Source organism: Crinia signifera, chromosome 5 (genome assembly GCF_055691185.1).
Source record: "Crinia signifera chromosome 5, ASM5569118v1, whole genome shotgun sequence".
Lineage (NCBI taxonomy): Eukaryota > Metazoa > Chordata > Amphibia > Anura > Myobatrachidae > Crinia > Crinia signifera.
The window spans coordinates 253,475,089-253,495,101 of NC_139221.1; the positions used below are offsets into that span (position 1 = coordinate 253,475,089).

The 20,013-nt window shown below is 41.9% G+C and overlaps 1 protein-coding gene across 4 annotated transcripts in view; it reads left to right on the top strand.

Moving 5' to 3' along the window:
* Nucleotides 1-20,013, top strand: part of CUL2 (cullin 2) — a 70,016-nt gene that overhangs the window by 37,615 nt on the left and 12,388 nt on the right. For all 4 annotated transcript variants that reach the window (XM_083188821.1, XM_083188820.1, XM_083188823.1 and 1 more), the window contains exons 7-19: nucleotides 19-115; nucleotides 214-324; nucleotides 2,583-2,745; nucleotides 3,281-3,405; nucleotides 4,014-4,121; nucleotides 4,414-4,473; nucleotides 4,686-4,814; nucleotides 6,765-6,851; nucleotides 7,594-7,746; nucleotides 13,503-13,580; nucleotides 14,915-14,981; nucleotides 16,292-16,494; nucleotides 16,813-16,914. In XM_083188821.1, the coding sequence (XP_083044947.1) occupies nucleotides 19-115; nucleotides 214-324; nucleotides 2,583-2,745; nucleotides 3,281-3,405; nucleotides 4,014-4,121; nucleotides 4,414-4,473; nucleotides 4,686-4,814; nucleotides 6,765-6,851; nucleotides 7,594-7,746; nucleotides 13,503-13,580; nucleotides 14,915-14,981; nucleotides 16,292-16,494; nucleotides 16,813-16,914 (1,483 nt within the window). The remainder of the gene's footprint in view (nucleotides 1-18; nucleotides 116-213; nucleotides 325-2,582; nucleotides 2,746-3,280; nucleotides 3,406-4,013; nucleotides 4,122-4,413; nucleotides 4,474-4,685; nucleotides 4,815-6,764; nucleotides 6,852-7,593; nucleotides 7,747-13,502; nucleotides 13,581-14,914; nucleotides 14,982-16,291; nucleotides 16,495-16,812; nucleotides 16,915-20,013) is intronic.

Consider the following 20,013-nt stretch of genomic DNA (forward strand, 5'->3'; position numbering starts at 1 on the left):
CATTTTTTTGCATTTCAGTGATCGATGTGGGGAAGACCCAAATCAAAAAGTAATCCACGGGGTTATCAACTCCTTTGTTCATGTTGAACAGTATAAGAAAAAATTTCCCTTAAAGGTATACAATCCCCGGTTCTGCTTTAATCACAGGATTAGCAGTTAGTTTTCTGGTTCTTCGTTAGCTTAATACTAACCTGGCGTTTTCTGCCTTTTCAGTTTTATCAAGAAATTTTTGAGTGGCCTTTTCTGGCTGAAACAGGGGAGTATTACAAGCAAGAGGCTTCAAATTTATTACAAGAGTCAAACTGCTCACAGTATATGGAAAAAGTAAGTGGTGTTAGTAAGCTCCCCCCCCCCCCCCCCCCCACACACACACACACACAATTTTATGTTTGTATTTACACTAATGATTTCTTTGCTTAAAACCAATACATTTTGGGGGTATCCAATTATTCCTGGTAAAACATCAGGGGAAGAAACGTTAGTTTTTCAGATGTTTCCACAAGGTTTTTTTTTTTATCGACTAAATTTCACCGAAAACCTATAGGATCAGCAAAACGTGTGTACATTCACCTAGCTGCAGCCCTGTTTTTGAGTCATAGGAAATAAATCACCATTAACATGAATCTTATCTGAGCTAACTAGATGAACCCGAGGGAGCCTATTACTTGTAATGAGCAATTGCGGCTAATAGGATATCCGCCTTTGCGGTTTTTATTGTTATATTGAAACAAGATACGTTTTCCACCTTTAACGGGTTCATACAACTGTAACTGACTGACACAATTGCTGATTCTGCCAATGACTGGCTAGGAAGATCAAGGTATCCAACATTTTGGATTTCCCCAATTTCTGGTCAAAAAATGGTCGAGATTAGAGAGTTAGGCAATTGTACCATGAATTTCACCGATCATCGATGCGATCGAATGCAATGCGATTTTCCTATGTAATTTATTCACTGCTCCCCCCCCCCCCCCGGGCGGTGTGTTCGCATCGCATGTGATCGCATTGCACCGCAAAATCGCATGCGATTGTATAGGGTGCGATGCCATTTACTTTACTATACAGTTGTATGAGATGCAATGAGATTGAGGCACCCCCCCAATATCCATGCTACCCCAAAGCGTGGCGAGTACTGGCGGAACACGGCCTTCCCGACCTTTTCATACCCCACTATCCACGTCGGTGTGGAGTTGATTTTATATAGTGTGGCGAGCGCACATGTAACTTAATCCGTGTCCCCTCGCGGGGCTCACTGCGCTCACCACACTTCAGGCTCGCTGCGCTCGCCACACTATATAGAATACACTCCACGCCGACGTGGATAGTGGCGGTATGAAAAGGGCGGTAGGACGCTTTCCGCCGCCCTTTGCGGGGCTCGCTGCTCTCGCCACTCTTTGGGGTGGCGTGGATACTGAGGGGGTGCCTCAATCTCATTGCATCTCATAAAACTGTATAGTAAAGTAAATGGCATCGCACCCGATACAATCGCAACGCCCGGGGGAAAAAAATAGCAGTGAATAAATTACGTAGGGAAATCACATCGCATCACATGCGATCGCATCCCACGCAAAAATGGCATGCGATGCGATTTTCTTACGTAGATTCGCCCGCTAAGCTATTTGCTTAGTGGGTGCTAGGAAACAAGTACCGAAAATTGCATATATGGTCCGCATTACTGGTGCTTCATTTTAATGTATTATACAGTAAATACCATCTTACAGCTAGTACTAACTTCAGTGCTTGTGGAATGTTCTAAAGAAGTGCCTGAACATTTTTGTTTAAAAATAAATAAATGGTATCGCTATATTTTTTATAATTGTTTATGGTGGCTAAAGCAAAAGGTCTATTTTGTAGGTTCTAAAGAAATATTGATGGCTCTCCTGTAATCCGATTTTGTGAATTGGAATGTTTTTTTCCCCAGAATTCAGAATGCTCTTGTGTCTGAAGCATCAATCATAGGCATTACACCTGCAAAAATGTTATACTGTATGAAATGAAGCAAGGCAAAGTTAATACAGTCTGAACAAACATTAAGGGGGGTATGCAATCCCGGATTACGTCTGTCGATCCCTCCCGACAGCCGTAATCCAGGCCTGTTTACGTTTTGGCCACCAGAAAATGTCCTGCCGTCCGATCGGCGAAAAGTGGGTGTGTCCACGTAAATGGCTGCGGATTGTCGATCTGCGTCCGGGATAGAGACAATCCACGGCCGTTATCGGCAGAACGGGCCTGACAGCTTCTAAAGTCGGGCTTGTTCTGCCATGTTCCCTCTTCAATGCTGTCATTAAAGACAGCATTGAATAGGGACCCACCACTATTTCCCCCATCGGGAATAGCGGCAGAGCATTGCATACCCCCAAAGGCTTAAAGCATGACCGTTGCTTTTTAACTATGATAGGGGTCTTGTGCCGTTGTCCATGGTTAAGAGTTACTATACAAAATTAATTTGCTGTTTTGATTTGTTTTTGTATTATGACATAACTATTCTACTTTATTGTCTCCTAATATTATAGCGTTCTTTGATAGCTACTTACCTGCTTATATAATTAACCAATTCATTTGTTCTCAATATTTCTGTCTAGATTTTAGGTAGATTAAAAGATGAAGAGATTCGATGTAGGAAGTATTTAAACCCCAGTTCATATAGTAAAGTGATTCATGAATGCCAACAGAGAATGGTCGCCGACCACTTGCAGTTCCTACACGCAGAATGTCACAATATCATTAGGCAAGAAAGGAGAAGTGGTAAGTGGAGCACAGTGGAGATCATGCATACACTATTAAGCTTGCTTCTAGATAAGTTGTTGTTGTGGGTTCACTGATCATACTTCTCCTGGCTTATGGATGTATGGATAGTAGGACTTTCAGCCATTCCTGAGAATCAGGAATCCTAGCTGTCCCTGGCCTTTGGGACCTTGGCAGTTTCCAAGTACAGTGCTTTTAAATATTGCATTTTCGGGGCCTATATTTATATATTAAGAGGTGTATCTGAAGCACTCTGAACTATACTTTCTTTATAACACCGCTGTTCCTTGAACAGCGTGAAGACATTCATTTGAGATGGATACACTGAGAGATGTGCTGCTAGAGTATGCACATGCCCAGGTGAATTGTAGGTAATTCACAGTTCTGTTCATTGAGGAGGCAGCCCATTGTGGCTGAAGGAAATGGCGCCTGAATCTGCTGATGGTAGCATTGCAGTGATCATTTGGCGGAACAATAACTTTTTACCATTGCCGATGCTGAAGTGTCCTTGACCGATCTTTCCTTCTAATTTCAGACATGGCCAATATGTATACCCTTCTACGTTCTGTATCCAATGGCTTACCTCACATGATTCAGGAATTACAAAACCATATCCACGATGAGGGCCTTAGAGCGATCAGTAATCTTTCTCAGGAAAACGTGAGTATCCCCTTGCTCCGAAAGATAATTTGCTGAACAAGTGTTATCCTATATCCTCAGGGTGAGTGTTAACCTCTCATCTATGCAATGGCAATATCCATTTGATGAGCTCATCCAGTGTTGTTAAGGTCCCATGATAGGAGCACACAATGATTTGTTAGGCTGCCTAGTTCGGAATGCAAATGGTCTGTCTCCAGTAACTTGACTGCATAAAGAAGAGGGATGCAGTTACAATCCCGGCGGTCGGAATCCCGGCGTTCAAAATCCCGACACTTTCTGCCTCTATGGGTGTCCACGACACCCATAGAGGGAGAATAAATTAGTGTGGCAAGCGTAGCGAGGCACCGGGCCCGCTGCATGGTGAGCGCAGCGAGCCCGCAAGGGGGGCGATCCACACCCCCCCCCCCTCTGTCGGGATTTCGGCGGTCAGGATTCTGGCGTCGGGATTTTGAATGCCGGGATTCCGACCGCCGGGATTTAGTACCACTCCCAAACAAGAACCTTTTCTAAAATTAATGACTAATGTATATGGTTTACTATAGATTTTGCTACATTTACTTTTTTATTTTCTCTCCCATTTACTATTGTACGGTTTTACCTACTTCTAGATGCCAACCCAATTCGTGGAGTCGGTCTTGGAAGTCCACAGTAAATTTGTTCAGCTTGTCAACACTGTTTTAAATGGAGATCAACATTTTATGAGTGCACTAGATAAGGTATGGTAATAACCCATCGTGAGATGCCAAAGTAAATTATTGCATGCTTTAGGTCTTTCATTCATAACCTACAATACATAGTTGTATGATTTACAAAAGGAAAACATTTCTGTTCTGCAAAACATTTCTCTTACCTGCACAAACGTTGTAAATGACTTTCTCTGCATGTGAGGTTGTTTTGTTTCTCTTAATGTAATTTATCAAGAAATATCAAGTTGTTTCTGAATAAAAATTGGCACACAAATGAGGAATATATACGTGTGTATAATCCGTCCTTGCTTTATCTGCACAGGCTCTCACGTGTGTTGTGAACTACAGAGAGCCTAAATCCGTCTGCAAAGCACCTGAATTGGTGAGTCCTCTCATTGCAAGTAACTTAACATTTTTATATGTAACATCATTATAAAATAGTTGTAGGGGGAGGATTTTTTTTTTTTTTTTTTACTTTCTATTTAGAAGGTGACTATTCGAGTTAGCTGCTATAGTTCCATTTAAATAGTGTAAGGATTCTGAAATGCAGAGTATGACCCTGTTCTCCTTCTGTGATTTTAATATTCCACCCAGCTGGCCAAGTACTGTGACAACATGTTAAAGAAATCAGCCAAGGGAATGACGGAGAATGAAGTGGAAGACAAGCTGACAAGTTTTATTACAGTTTTCAAGTACATCGATGACAAAGATGTTTTCCAGAAGGTGAGCTTTAAATCAGACCAATTACTTTATGTCCTTCCAGTGGAGCTAAGTCAGCAAACCAGTTTCTACACTCTAGATATGTTTTATGCCTACACAAAGAGGAATATTAGATGCTGGTATTGTTTCAGTGGGTTTATACTAGGGTGGCCAATCCCGGGATCGGCGGGATCCCTGGATTTGGCCCTAAAAACACCGGGATTTCAATCCCGGGATTGGACTCTCCAATCCCGGGATTTCGGTATTAGACTGCGCATGTGCAGTCTAATGCCGGGCAGCGTCTGAGACCCTGCTCAGACGCTGCCCGGCTTCTCCCGTGCCCGGCAGAGCGTCTCTGCGCAGCATGACTATGTCAGAGGTCACGCTGCGCAGGTTGCACAGCCCACCACACTGATCGCACGGTTGCCCAGCTCCCGGAGGAGCAGCCCACCCTACCCGCCGCCTGCCCAGCTCAGCTCCCGGAGGAGCAGCCCACCCTACCCGCCGCCTGCCCAGCTCAGCTCCCGGAGGAGCAGCCCACCCTACCCGTCGCCTTCCCAGCTCCCGGAGAAGCAGCCCACCCTACCCGGCCTCACCCGCCACACATGTAAGTGAATATGCGGGGCGGCCGGGGCATTTTTTTTAATCAGGGAAGCCAATCCCGGGATTGAGCATTTTTCAATCCCGATCCCCGGGATTGGCTTCCCTAGTTTATACGTATTTAAAGTAACATTTTCCCAAGAAGAAATAAAACTTCTGTCCTACTATAATTTTGCATTTGGGTGAATTTAATGTGTATATACTTTGGCATAAGAGATTAATCATCTACACACATTGATTGAGGGACTGTAATTGTACTGAATGTGACCCCACACAATCTTTTCACTAAATTAAAGGCACACTTATTTGTCATTGCCAACAACTGTCAGTGTTATGTAATAAAGGTTTGCAGTATCTTTTGTGAGATGAATTCTGATTTTAGAGATATTTCTTCTATGAAACTGACAGGATTTGTTTATGATGTAATGTAGGATATAAATGAGACCAACAGCGATGCTCAGGACAATATTCAGTTACCCGCTGTACTTTACCGTGGGCAATTATTGGGGCGAAAAAGAAATCCTGAGAGTAGGTCTGTTAGCAATCTCAATCTGCTGCGGTCTTAAAGGGATACTCAGCCCTTAATACCAAACACCAAGAAACCGGAAAATATAAAGACTGTGCTGTTTAAGACTGTAGCAATAAATGTAATATACAATAAAATAATTATTACAATATACTTCTAAAGCGGACAATAAAAAAAATCAATAAAATATATTCACATTTGAGTCAGCTGATTGCCAATTTCTAAGCACATGCAAGCAAGGGTTAGTGTACGTTAGAAATTCTCACACAGCTAAGTTGAATTAATGGGCAACAGAAAAGGCAAGTTGTTTCTATCAATAGAAATGCATGGATATGTTAAAATATGTAAGCAGTTCTCTCACAACTGAGTTGGATTAAAGGCAGGAGGGGAAAAAAGTGGAATGTTTTTTGCATATGCAGAATTTTTGTCTTCAAAAGAGTTGGAGCTTTAATGCTTGGACTAATGTTCTCTCACAACATTGTCTTATCAGTCAAATGAATTAATGTACTGAAAGTCCGTATACTATATTATTTATTGGGGCTAGTCTCAAACTTTAACGTGGGGTTCTATTCAATTAGCCTCCCGACTTCACCTGAAAGGCTGGTTAATGCCCGTTAACTTTACGTTTGAGATAGCTGATGAAAACCCACAGTGTCCCGAAGACCATGGGGTATATTTACTAAGCTGCGGCTTTCCAAAATAGTAAATGCAGAACAATTTTGATATTTCATATGATTGGCCTACTAAATCCCATATAAAGATAATCTATTCCTCTCATGTATTTCTGTGCTTTGCACTCTGATTGCTAAACTTTGTATTTTTATTGTCTGTTGTGTTGTGCCTTTTAGTTCTATGCTAGAATGTTGGCAAAACGATTAATTCATGGTTTGTCAATGTCGATGGACTCTGAAGAGACAATGATCAATAAATTAAAGGTAATGTTAAGTTTTATTCCAGTTACAGCGTGTTGTGTGTGTGTGTGTGTGTGTGTGTGTGTGTGTATAATACTATTTGTTAGACAAAGTAGTATATATAGCAGACATGGCAGAGTGACACTTTTAAGACTCCTTGAGCAGAGGATTGAACAATTTTTGGCCATTTACTTGTTCTACTTTCATTCCACACATTTTCTGTCATTCGTTGGACTTGCAGAGCATTCTGGGAGTTATAGTTGCACAACAGCTGGAGAGATGGAGTTTGATAAAGTCTGTGGTACAGGCACTGGGCTGCTGAGCTTATGTACACAAAAATAATGATCTGTAACTTAAACAAAAGCCCACCCATGTGAGGGGAACATAGCAAAGGCTTCTAGTCATACAGTAAAAGTTAGTTTGGACTCAGACATTATATTTGCTTTTTAGGCTGGTGTGTGTTTGTCATTCTGTAATGTCCTGGACTGCTTACAGCACGCTGGGAGTTAATCTGTTACTGGATAATAGCCAGATAAAATACTGAGTCCTTTACATGCTTTGAATTAGACTATTCTTCAGCTAATTGGAATGATCTGTGTCAAGCACTTGCTTTCAATCTGTTTCAAATAAACCCATCCTGCATTATTGCATTTTTGTATTCTCCACCACAACAAACTCTAGCCGACATCTTAAGAATGAATGGTGGGAGATATGACTGTGCTCGGGTCAGTTTGAGTAGCGACTAATACTTAGCATATCGTTACAGCAAGCATGTGGGTACGAGTTTACCAGCAAGCTGCATCGAATGTATACAGACATGAGCGTCAGCACTGATCTCAACAACAAGTTTAACAACTTCATCAAGAATCAAGACACCATTATAGACCTGGGTATCAGCTTTCAGATATACGTATTACAGGTGAGTGGTCATCATTTTCCACTGTATTTCTACTACAGGTAGACTTTATTTTAGATGTGTACATGCATTTAGTGGCGTAGATACCTCTTGGTCAGGATGGCACTTGCCAGGGGCACCGGCCAAAGCGGGTAATGGCCCCTGCCCAGTGTTGCCACCTGTATCAGGGTGTAGTGAGCCTGCCGGTGTCCACCCAGTGAGGAGTGCCATCGATAAGCAGCTGCTGCCGTGAGTGGCAAACTGAAAGAGTGTCCAGTATCCTGTTCTGGCTACCCTGGGAGAGTGCAGGGTGGGCGTATCCCAGCTGAAGCGATGCTCGAAACGCACATGGCCTCTGGCACTGATTGGCTACTGTTTAACGAGTTATCTGTAGGTATCGTGGCCAGTGAATGAGAGCGTGTCTGTCTGTTCAAGGATCCGCTGTCCTCTGTATAAAGGGAAGTGGGTGGTGGCTATGGTATGGGGCAGTATTGGTGTCACATCCCCATCTCCGCACATTCACTCCAAGAACTAAATGTCAAATGCAGCATCTGCACATTCTCAATAGTGGCTTGTTTTTGTTCTTCATTTTCTAATGACTCCCCACACCCCTCTCTGTACACATACAGACACACGTTCTGTATACTATGCTTTATATCTGTGTAGATTAGTATTCTGTTGCATCTGTAGTCTAGCATAATAAACTACATAACTTACTAGATGGATTTAAGTCTATAAAAAAGGCCTGCCCCATTATACCACAGTGCAGCCAGTCTTTGTGTAATAACTACCAACCACCCATTCCAAGCTGCATCCATGCATACATTGGGAGGTGACATTGGGACCTCCCAATAAGGGAGGTCCCAATGCATACATTGGGACCTCCCAATAAGGGACACTATTGTGTAACTTGACTGTTGTGTGGTATGTAACGAAAGGGACTAATGTAGGGTCTAATGTGAATAACAGACACTACTGTGTGGTGTAATATGAATAAGGTTGCTTACTGTGTGGTGTAATTTGAATTGGTACTAATAGGTAACAACATCCATTTATATTTTGGTGCCACACCATCCCTGTTTAGAATATAGGGGGGGGGGGTCCCTTAATTTGTCAGGGGCACTGAGACCCCTAGATACACCCCTGCATGCTCTTTAACAGGATGTTTAACATCTTTATGTAATTGATTTTATGGAGCAAAAATAAAATGCAATTGCATTTAAATGTGCTTGTATAACTATACTGACTGGTATTCATTGTCTAGAGAATCAATGGATTTTCTGTTTATTAAAAATACATGTGAATACTGCATTGGTGATAATGAGCCCTTGGTGTTATACAGATAAAGCTAATTGTCATATTTTATTTAGAATGTGTCACAAAGTTTCCTTAGTACCGTACAAGGGGGATAACTAAAAAGTTACAAAAGTACAGACTGATATGAACAATTTCGTTACAAATTTACAGTATGTAAATCTATAGGCTAACTACTCCTAACTTCTGTGAGGTGACGTACCAACCGTGACCACTGGAGGCCACTGAATGGACCAAGTTACTCCTTTTGTGTGCTAATTTTTGAAGGGACAATGGGCAGTATTCAATGAGAAAAATTTGCCGTGTTTTATGGCGAGTTTGTGCTTTTCTCGCGTTGGATGGAGAATTTTGGTCTCAAAAAGCGAACAACCCTATTCAACGTGCACTTCTCGCCGTCTAAGTGATTTTCGCTGTTTCTCTCCGTGTAGCAATTCTCCATCTTTTCATTGAGAAGTGGAATGTGAACTATTAAAATAAAAGGTTTTTGTTTTAATTTTGGTGTAAAAAAAATCAGTAATTTTATTCTGTGAAGGGGCATGCTATTTTTATTCATGTGCTTATAGCTTATAGCATTTAAAAAAAAAAATATATATGTATATATTTTTTTTTTTTTACACAGTGCAGCCAGCAGGGGGCCGGGAGCCGAGCTGCTCATTAGATATTCATATATTCACTGCACCCGATCATTACATATGCATGATTGGGAGCAGTGACTATACCCGGTCTGCTGGCTCTGGGGGGCGGCAGCTTGTGCTGCCTGGGTCCCAGGGAGCCCTCCTCCCTTCCACAAAATTTCTGAGGGAGACTTCAATCTCCCTGCTTGCCACCGTCCCACGGCTCCCTGCCGTGGACGCTCGTCCGCTGCAGGGGTTAAGATTCGCCGCAAGGGGCAACTCGCCCCTCCAACATTGAATACAGGGAGAGCGAGTGGCAGCCAGCCCTCCGGAACACAGCGAGTGTGCAGTGAATCCTAAACAGGATTCGCTGCACATGGAGATATTTTGCATTGAATACTGCCCAATGTCACAGCTCCCTCTCTCCATATCCAGCAAGTTTGAAAGGTATCCGGACTATTTGTCTACAACAAGAACATAGACAGCCATTAGGTCGACATGCCATTAGGTCGACATGCCATTAGGTCGACATGCCATTAGGTCGACATGCCATTAGGTCGACATTGCCATTAGGTCGACACTGCCATTAGGTCGACAGTCAAAAGGTCGACTTGGGTTTTTCACTTTTTTTGAGCCGACATGTGCCGACAGGCGGTATTTCATGCCCTACCATCCACTAGGACGAGGTGTGTGAATAAAATAGTGTGCCGAGCGCAGCGAGGCACCGTTCCCGAAGCATTGCGAGCGATGCGAGGGGCTGCGGTTCTCTTCAAACTGTGTCCATGTCGACTGTGTAGACATTTGGGTAAAAAAACCCAGTGAAAAACCCCATGTCTACCTTTTGACTGTCGACCTAATGGCATGTCAACCTATTGAGTTGTCGAACTAATGGCTGTCTATCTTCTTGTTGTAGACAAATGGTCCTGCATCCGTTTGAAACCGATTAGCAATTAAAGGTAGAAGCAGGTAGAGACTGGAGATGGGGTGGAGAGTTTGTGGGCTAAAATGGTCACAGCTCAAAGTGAAAGTACATTGCAGAAGCCGTCATTTTGACAGGCTTTTTAACTAGTAGTATTTATATGAAGAAAATAAATAGGACATGGCCCTACTCACTAGAACTTACACTCTAAAGGGGATATAGTAGAAACACTAGGCAAAATAGATCTGTCATTTTCCCATAAACCTGTTTCCATGTTGAATTAATACATTTACCTTTGTTTTTTTATTTACACCTAGATATAGTACATATTACAGAGAACACAAAATAAATACTTTCTCTGTTCATTCCATGCTTGATTTTCTATAATGCAGTCACTACCCAGTATGTTCATATGGTTGGTTGTTCTGTATATTGTGTGCAGTTCAGCATATGTAGGACCAGGAGAGTCTGCCTTTGTGACTCCCAACATTACTCTAATAAACTGGAGTAATTTATTTATTTACAGTTTCTTATATAGCGCAGCAGATTCCGTTGCGCTTTACAATAGTAGACAGTGATAAGACAAACTGTGTAACAACAGACAGACTTGGAGGTAGGAGGGCCCTGCTGCAAGCTTACAATCGAGTAATAAACCTATGCATACACTGTGGGAAATCCTTTCATACATAAGGGGATCTGGTAAACAAACCTATTTACTGTTCCTTTTCCATGCTGTACTAATGGCTAAAGCCTTAAAGCAGGGATGGGAAACCTTCGGCCCTCCAGCTTTTGTTGAACTACACATCCCAGCATGCTCTGCAAAAGTTTTAGCATGGTGAAATAGCAAAACTATAGCAGGGCATGCTGGGATGTGTAGTTCAACAAAAGCTGGAGGGCCATAGGTTCCCCAACCCTGCCTTAAAGGGATAAAAATGTCCTTTTATATTATTATGTAGGCTTTCATTTGAAGTTTGTTTAATGTAACTTGCCTGCGTGTTCTTAGTCCTAAAAATGCCATTCATTGGTCAGTGATTCGTGTCCTTGTTATAATTCTTATTCTATTATACAGAAAATATTCACTGATATTAGGGCTAAATGAAAACATTTGGTCTAATTTTAAACCAATTAAAATAATTCTAAATTGATGTCAGGCTGTAACACACTTTCACAAACAGGTTATTTACACAGATATTTAAGTGTTAGTAAATACATACACATAAAAACCCCAAACTCCGTGTCCCCACAACAGGCAGACCGCTCAGATTTCAAATGGTTTCCAGATGAAATTTATTAAAATGTATATGTTTTTGGCCATTGAAACACAATATTGTTTTAGTTAGATTTTCATGCAAACCGACCTTTATTGATAATCTACCCCATAGTGTAACGTGTGCCTTTGTCAGTAGTAACTAGAATGTAGAACGGGTTTGGCAGCTAAGATGTAATGCATAGATTGGCGCCTGATATGAAGGTGCCATCAGCAATCATGTCCTATTCGTACCTGACTTGTTAACGGATGAACACAGATCTGTCCGCACCTCTATACTAAAGAATGTCTTCTGTTGTTCAATATAGACTAGAACTATATATGCTGCTTGCTGCTATATATACTGTATGCGTGTGCACTCTCATCCACACTTTGCCTATTACGTACCTGCCAGAAGCATAGAGAACGTGCCGCCGGCCATCCTGATGATCGCTGTGTGGAAGGTTTACTGTTGAGGCCAACAACAGCTAGATCAGTAAAACCCTTCCAGCTTCCAGTCACATCGATTTTCTCAGCAAAGCCAGGATGGTTGCAAAGTTAAACTAACATTTATCCTGGCGGTTTATGGCTGTTATATTATACCTTGTTATTGTTCCAGGGATACTCCCTTCTAGTAGTTGCATTCTTGGGAACTTTGGTTTATTTTTCTGGCTTTACATATAGGCAATATGCTCCATGTAGCTGTGCTGAAGTGTCAGTTATGTGTCGTGTATCTGCCTGTGGGGGTCATTAGGTCAACACCATTATGGTCGGCATGCATTTGGTCTCGACCACTGAAGATTGACAGGACTTAGTTCGAAACATGAAAAAGGTTGACATGGCTAAGGTCGTCACAAGCGTTAGGTCGACAATGGAAAGGTCGATAGTCAAAAGGTCAACATGAGTTTTTCACGATTCTTTTTGTGCCGACAGGCGGTATTTCATGCCCTACCATCCACTACAGCAGCAGGGATGGGGAACCTTCGGCCCTCCAGTTGTTGAACTACACATCCCAGCATGCCCTGCTACAGTTTTGCTATTTGGCCATACTAAAACTGTTGCAGGGCATGCTGGGATGTGTAGTTCAACAACAGCTGTGGTGCCGAAGATTCCCCATTTCTGCACTAGAGCGTGGAGGGAGAATACAATAGTGTAGCGAGCCATGTGAGGGGATGCGGTGCACTTTTACGGTTTCCATGTTGACTGTGTCAACATTCGGGACAAAAAAAAGTGAACGTTTGTCGACCTTCCCAGTGTTGACCTTTTGACCATGTCAACCTTTTTCATGAAGCCCGGTCAACCTTCAGTAGTCGACCCAATGCAAGTTGACCTTAATTTGGTTGAACGAATGACCTATAACCATTTTCCCTGCAGTGTTTAAATGGCAAACTCTGCACCCAGGCATATTTGCACCTAGAACTCTCCACCTCTTGAAAAACATTAAGGAACGGATGAAAAGGGAAATTTTATGCTTTTAATAGTCATTGCTAGAGTCGCCAACATAGGATGTAGAACATTGGTGCAGTACAGTTGGGACATTACACAGATCACAATGAAATGGTTCCATTGCATTAATGTATACTCTCTGCGGTAATCTGTACCATTACAGTGTTCTCGGGGAGGTGTCTCCCTTGTGCAGTTGCTGTTCTATATGGCTGTCTATAAGATCTGCATTGTTATCTTTCAGGCAGGTGCCTGGCCGCTGACTCAGGCCCCATCCTCCACGTTTGCCATCCCTCAGGAACTGGAAAAGAGTGTTCAAATGGTGAGTTATTCTGATACTACCTGTTTGGCAGTAGTTACTGTAGTATTAATGTCTCACAGGACTGGAAGTGTACATATTATCCCAGATAGGCCTTGTGTTCTCTTAAGGTGCTGCATTTTTCTCCATGCTACAAAAATATACTGGCAGGGGAAGGGACTGATCCGTATGACTGAATATCCTCTGTGAAAAAGTGCTATGTAATGTGTATGCTATGTAAATAATTACTCCATTGTCTGTCACTGCGGTCATCAACAGTCAGTTTCCATTCCGAATCCCATAGATATGGAAGCGTGCAGTACACGCATGTTGTTATGGGGTCTGTCTTATGTGATTTGATCTGTGCTTGTGTGTTTCATTGATCCCGTGACCCACACACGTCAGGTGAAACCCGTACAGCATCATATAACAAGTCTAATTATCACTTCCTAGGTTCTGGATTCAGAGTACCAACCAACAATCCAAATTTTATTTCTGTAATGAATCACACATTATTGTTAACACTAAAGGGTATATTCAATGAGGCCAGCAAGGAGGTTTGTATGGTGAGAATGGCTTGTTTTCGGCAAGGATCGCCAAAAACAATCCATCCTCGCCGTCAAACCCCCTCACCGGACGCTTGCTGTATTCAGTGTTCCAGAAATATGTATTCAGTATTCACTTAGATGGCGAGGTTCGCCGCAAATGCAGCGAGCCACGCCGTTTTGATGGCCGCACTCGCAGTTTCCACCTCGCTGAGAAGAACCAGGGAGGTGGAAACTGCGAGTGAAGGGGACGGCATTGAATACTCCTAACCGCAAGCTATCGGCACTGCTCGCCGGCACCCTTAAACAGGGTTATTTTTCAGCAGGCTCCAGCAGGAACTGAGGCCCTTATTCTAGTTCACTCTTTCTGACAAAATATTTCTCAGATGGACAAAACCATGTGCAGTGCAGGTGAGGCAGGTGTTACTTGTGCAGAGATAATTAGATTTGGGTGGGGTTTTACACCTGCCTCACCTGCAGTGCACATGGTTTTGTCCATCTAAGAAATATTTTGTCAGAAAGAGTGAACTAGTATAAGGGCCTCAGTTCCTGCTGGAGCCTGCTGAAAAATAGCCCTGCCCTTAAATATATATACCCCTAAATTGTATACCCCTAAAGTGCAACTTTCGTGATGCCAATATCCGTTCCTGCTGGATTTTGGTCATGTCTTCTGATCTTTTGATGGTCCGAATTCCCTTTGGGACAATTGCCCGTCCTTACTGCTTCCCTTACCAACTAACTTAACCAAGACTAGCAATGCGTATAAGAGGCGTTACTGTGACCTGTTTATACAATCTGTACTTTGTTTTCCAGTTTGAATTATTTTACAACCAGCATTTCAGTGGCAGAAAGCTGACATGGTTGCACTATCTCTGTACAGGTAAGGGCAGCTTACTTTGTTGGGTTAAAGTTCCTTAATGTTGGTGAACATGTCATTTTTGTTTTACATCTGTTCGTGGAGTACTGCATATTATGCAAGCTTTCAATAACCTTAGATTTGAAAGTGTATTAAACACATAAAAGCAATATCCCATCACTTACATGACACCATAACTGTGTGGCATGGATACTTTTGACCTGCTCTTCCCTTTCCTTACTATATTGATATTGAACTGACTTTTTGAAAGATATCTTTCACTTTGTCTTCTAGTGTGTATGGTGCCTTACATTGTAAAATACCTGAAACACTTTGGGGCAGGCTACAAGAGAGGTGTCTGGTACAATGGGCCTTATTCTAGTTCACTCTTTCTGAAAAAATCCTTCTTAGATGGACAAAACAATGTGCACTGCAGTTGGGGTAGATGTTACTTGTGCAGAGAGAATTAGATTTGGGTGGGGTTTTACTTCAAAGTGAGATCTATATTGCAGTGTACAAATAAAGCAGCCAGTATTTACCCTACACATAATCAAAATAACTCACCCAAATCTAATTATCTCTGCACATGTTACATCTACCCCCCTGCAGTGCACATGGTTTTGTCTAAGAAGGATTTTGTCAGAAAGAGTGAACTAGAATAAGGCCCTATATGTCTTGTTAGAAGTTCTAAGTAACATCATGCACCCTCTTTGCCCAATCCTTCAAGTGATCACTTACATTTTCTTAAACAAGCTTAATTGAGGTCTTTTACTCTAAACATATTTCAGTTATTCATAATGATAAGTAAACAAGTGGCTGTGAGTAGATACAAGTACGCTAATTGCATTTATTTGTGGGTTTTTTCATGTTCTACAGAACTTATTATGTACTTGCCTGTATGCATCGCATGTTTCAGACCCAGTTACAGAGATTGCAATCTAGGTTTATATGCCTTGGGCATGAGAATCTGTCTTTCCCACGCTACCAGGGAACTGGTGTAGAGTCTAGCCGTTACATTCACTATGGGAGAACGGCATAAAGAGAAGGAGTTTGATGTATACTGAGTTTTTAGATTGTCTATACTTGAATGAAGTAAAGCCCTGTTCTGTCTAGTCAGAAAGTGTTGTGACTTCATTTACAGAACCAGAGAGCCCTCACAGGCCAGATATACTGAATTCACCCAATTTATTCTCTGCATCTACTGGCAAATATAAGAATACTGTACTTACTTATACCGGGAAGGAAAGTTAGTTTACATAGATTGCTTGTTAAATCATTCTGAAGTCGCAACCTTGTCGCATGTGGTCTTATAGGTTTTTGTACTTTATTAACAGGTGAAGTAAAAATGAATTACCTGTCTAAGCCCTACGTAGCCATGGTAACTACATACCAAATGGCTGTCCTTCTTGCCTTCAACAACAGTGAATCTGTCACCTACAAGGAGCTACAAGACAGTACTCAGATGAATGAGAAAGAGCTGACCAAAACCATCAAGTCTCTACTAGATGTCAAGATGATAAACCATGATTGTGACAAGGTCTGCTCCCCATGGAATTGCATTGCATGATTTGCCGTATTAGGCATTCTAAAAATATGCACACACCAGCACCAATCCATTGTAAGGGAAACCTGGAGAGGTGTAAAAGTCTAAACACTTACTGACCTTCCAGGCCCCATTCACTGCATTTGCCATGGTCACCCCTCCCCCCTGCCTCATTGCTACTCTCTCACCCAAAAGTGGGTACAGCGCAGGTGATGAAAGTGGAGTGTAACCGTTGGAACACATGGTTTAGTCATGCATGCAGTGACCATTAAAGTGCATGGCTAGCATCTGACTTTGTTTCCTCCAATATAGGAAGAAGTGGACGGTGAATCAATGTTTTCATTAAATATGACGTTCAGCAGTAAAAGGACAAAATTCAAAATCACTACACCAATGCAGAAGGACACCCCACAAGTAAGTTCATTCTACCGGGTGACTTTTTTATCTATGTAGGGACGTAGTTTACGGTGTGTCCTTCCTCTCAGCTGGTGGTTTCTTTTGTAACTGATAATGGAAAAAACGACCTCCCCACCCACAGTTCTATTAAATGACCCTGGTTTAATGAAATGAGAATGGACTGAGATATTTCTGTGTCCTATTTAATAGCAGCATTATTATACAACATACTCTGATTAACTGTATGTATTAGATCATCTCTACAACAGTGAGGGTATGAATGTGTTTTCCTTTACTGTATTCTGGTTCCATTTATAGAAATTATGGTTTGAGTTAATTTCTTGCCGAACAGACAGCCATCTTTTATTTTTTATTTTTATATGGCTAATTTAACCCAGTATTTATGAAGCGTCAATGTTTTTTTGGAGAGAAAATGCTTCCTAAAATATACCCCATACTTAAAGATGCACATTTTCTCTGAGAGCTAGAACTGGAAGGAAGGGCAGCGTATGTGTGAGCATGTGTGGAGTCCTTGTCTATAGTGAGTGAACTGCTACTGATGACAATGGGGACCGGGTTTTCAAAGATAGCCATATACCACATATTCTTCTTGTGCCTGTCTTAAACAGAGAATGTTATATCTCTGTCCTTCAGTTCGTGAGATATTGTGTCCCTTGTTTCTGCATACCTTGTGTGGGCAATCTCAGGCAAACAGTATGCTGCATTACAAACAAACAGTAGTCACTAGACCTCTGGAGAAAGGGACATTCCTAAAGGGGAGAGGCAGACCGGTATATTAAATTAGGGAGTAAGAGAGTAACTTGGAGATTAGTGAAAAGATGGAAGCTGCACTTTGTTGAAAACATATTAATGCTAATGATTTCCTACATCTGCACAGTTTGGGGGATTTTTCAGATTTTTGCCAACTGTTTTCCCACCATACCCTCACCCCAAATTTCGGTGTGGATGAAGGAGCTGCCCATAGTATTCCTGTGTAACTTGTTAGGGGGTTTATGAGTAAAGTTGGGCTTGGGTGGCATTCACAGGGATGATGGGGAGTTAGCATTTTCTGGAATTGTATCTCTAGTGTCTAGTGCATTGTGAGTGGTATGACTCTATAAGTGGCAGAAGAAAAGCATGAGATTACGCCTTCTGGACCTTTACATTATACATTTAATGAATTGTTTCACTTATTTTGCCATTTTTCTTACATTACATCTCTATGTATATCCTTTGCAAACTCTGCACAGTTCACTATACAAGTTGGAATGATTTAAAGTCGGCCTGTAGGTTACTTGGCCCTTCCCAAGTATACCTGGAACAAACTGTGGAATCATACATAAATACATTTGTCCTCCATGTTCTTTGTAGGATAAATACATCACTAGGGCTTAGTCAGTAGAGGGAGATTGAGTTGGATACATGTATGAAGAAGTGAGCTGGAGATTGTCTATAGCAGTGGTAGCCAACCCTAGCCCTCGAGAGCTACCAACAGTTCACATTTTCCAGACAACCTAGCTGCTGCACAGCTGCACTCATTAATCACTGACACATTTTAAAAGATACACAGATGGAGCTAATTAGCTCACTTGTGATTCTGTGAGGAGACCTGCAAAACATGCACTGTTGGTAGCTCTCGAGGACTAGGGTTGGCTACCCCAGGTCTATAGCAACCAATCAGCTGCTACATATAATTTTATACAATGCACTTGATGGATGTTACCTCAAAGCTGATTGGTTGTGATGCGAACTTATACACTCTAATCACTACATCATCTACCCCATAGTGACCTGGGCTTTCATTGTATTCCACTTCTCCCCTATTGTTGATGGAAGAGTTGGCAAAACCCCCGAATTTCTTATTAAGATCAATTTTTGGTTATTAGAATGATCTATAAAAGGGTTCTAAGACCTTCACACACAGCTGCTTCACGTATGCTAATTGCCAGGCTAAGGCAGCGTACACACTGGAAAGATGTTGGGCCGACATATGAGAACCTGGGTACACATAGAGCGATGTATTGAAGGTCCTAGTGGCATATACAGTAACTCCTTATTTTGTTAGATGTGCAGCACATAAAACCTAGCGTCCCCACGAGCGATCAGGCTGATGTCGTTTCGAATCGGCCCGAAACAACATATCGTGTCAATATCGCTGCAGTGTGTACCTGGCCTAACCGATGGACATTTTCACTTTGGTGCCACTTATTTGCTCTCAGGTAAACTTAACAGGGGTATATTTTGTTTAGGCTGTGCGTATGATAGGTCAGATGTGCTAAGCTGTGGAGCGAGAGAGAGAACCTACCAACCAATTGGCTCCTAAAGGTCATTTATCAAATATAGCGTTTAGCATGGCAGTTAGAAGCTGATTGGCTGGTACTTTGGGGCACATATAAAATGCTAAAAATGACACAAGCTGATTGGTACGGTCGTTATGAGCTGACTGGCTGGTATGTTCTCTATCCATTTTATCACTTTCCAAGGCTTAGTACATGGGTCCTCAAACTGCGGCCCTCCAGATGTTGTGAAACTACAAATCCCAGCATGCCTTGCCACAGTTTTGCTTTAAGGGAGTGTTAAAACTGTGGCAAGGCATGCTGGGATTTGTAGTTTCACAACATCTGGAGGGCCGCCGTTTGAGGACCCATGGCTTAGTACATGCCCCCATTTATCCACCATCCTTTCTTAGATGTAAAGGGCCCAGCCATAAACTTCAATTATGAAGTAGTTAGGTCATAGCCTCTTCCTCCAAAGTTATAGCTGAGTCTGGCACACATAGTATTCATTTGCTGAGCACACACTCTGGCCTATGACCCCTGCGTGGGGGACCTGTTCTCCCAATAATTGTTTTTTATTTCCTTATTTTTTTTTTTTTTTTTAAAGAAAAAGAGCACCACATCCACATCTTGTAATCTGGTGTTAATACAGCAGCAAGATGTCATGAAATCTTTAAGAAAAATGACCTCTAGATATAGATTTCCATGGTAATGTTTTTGGCAAAGAAAAAAAAAACTTTTTTTAAAGGCGTTTACAAATGAACCAAAAATTAACTACCGGTATTTTCACTGCTTCACAAGTGTGATTATGCTATAAACACCGCCACATAAGCTACTAATA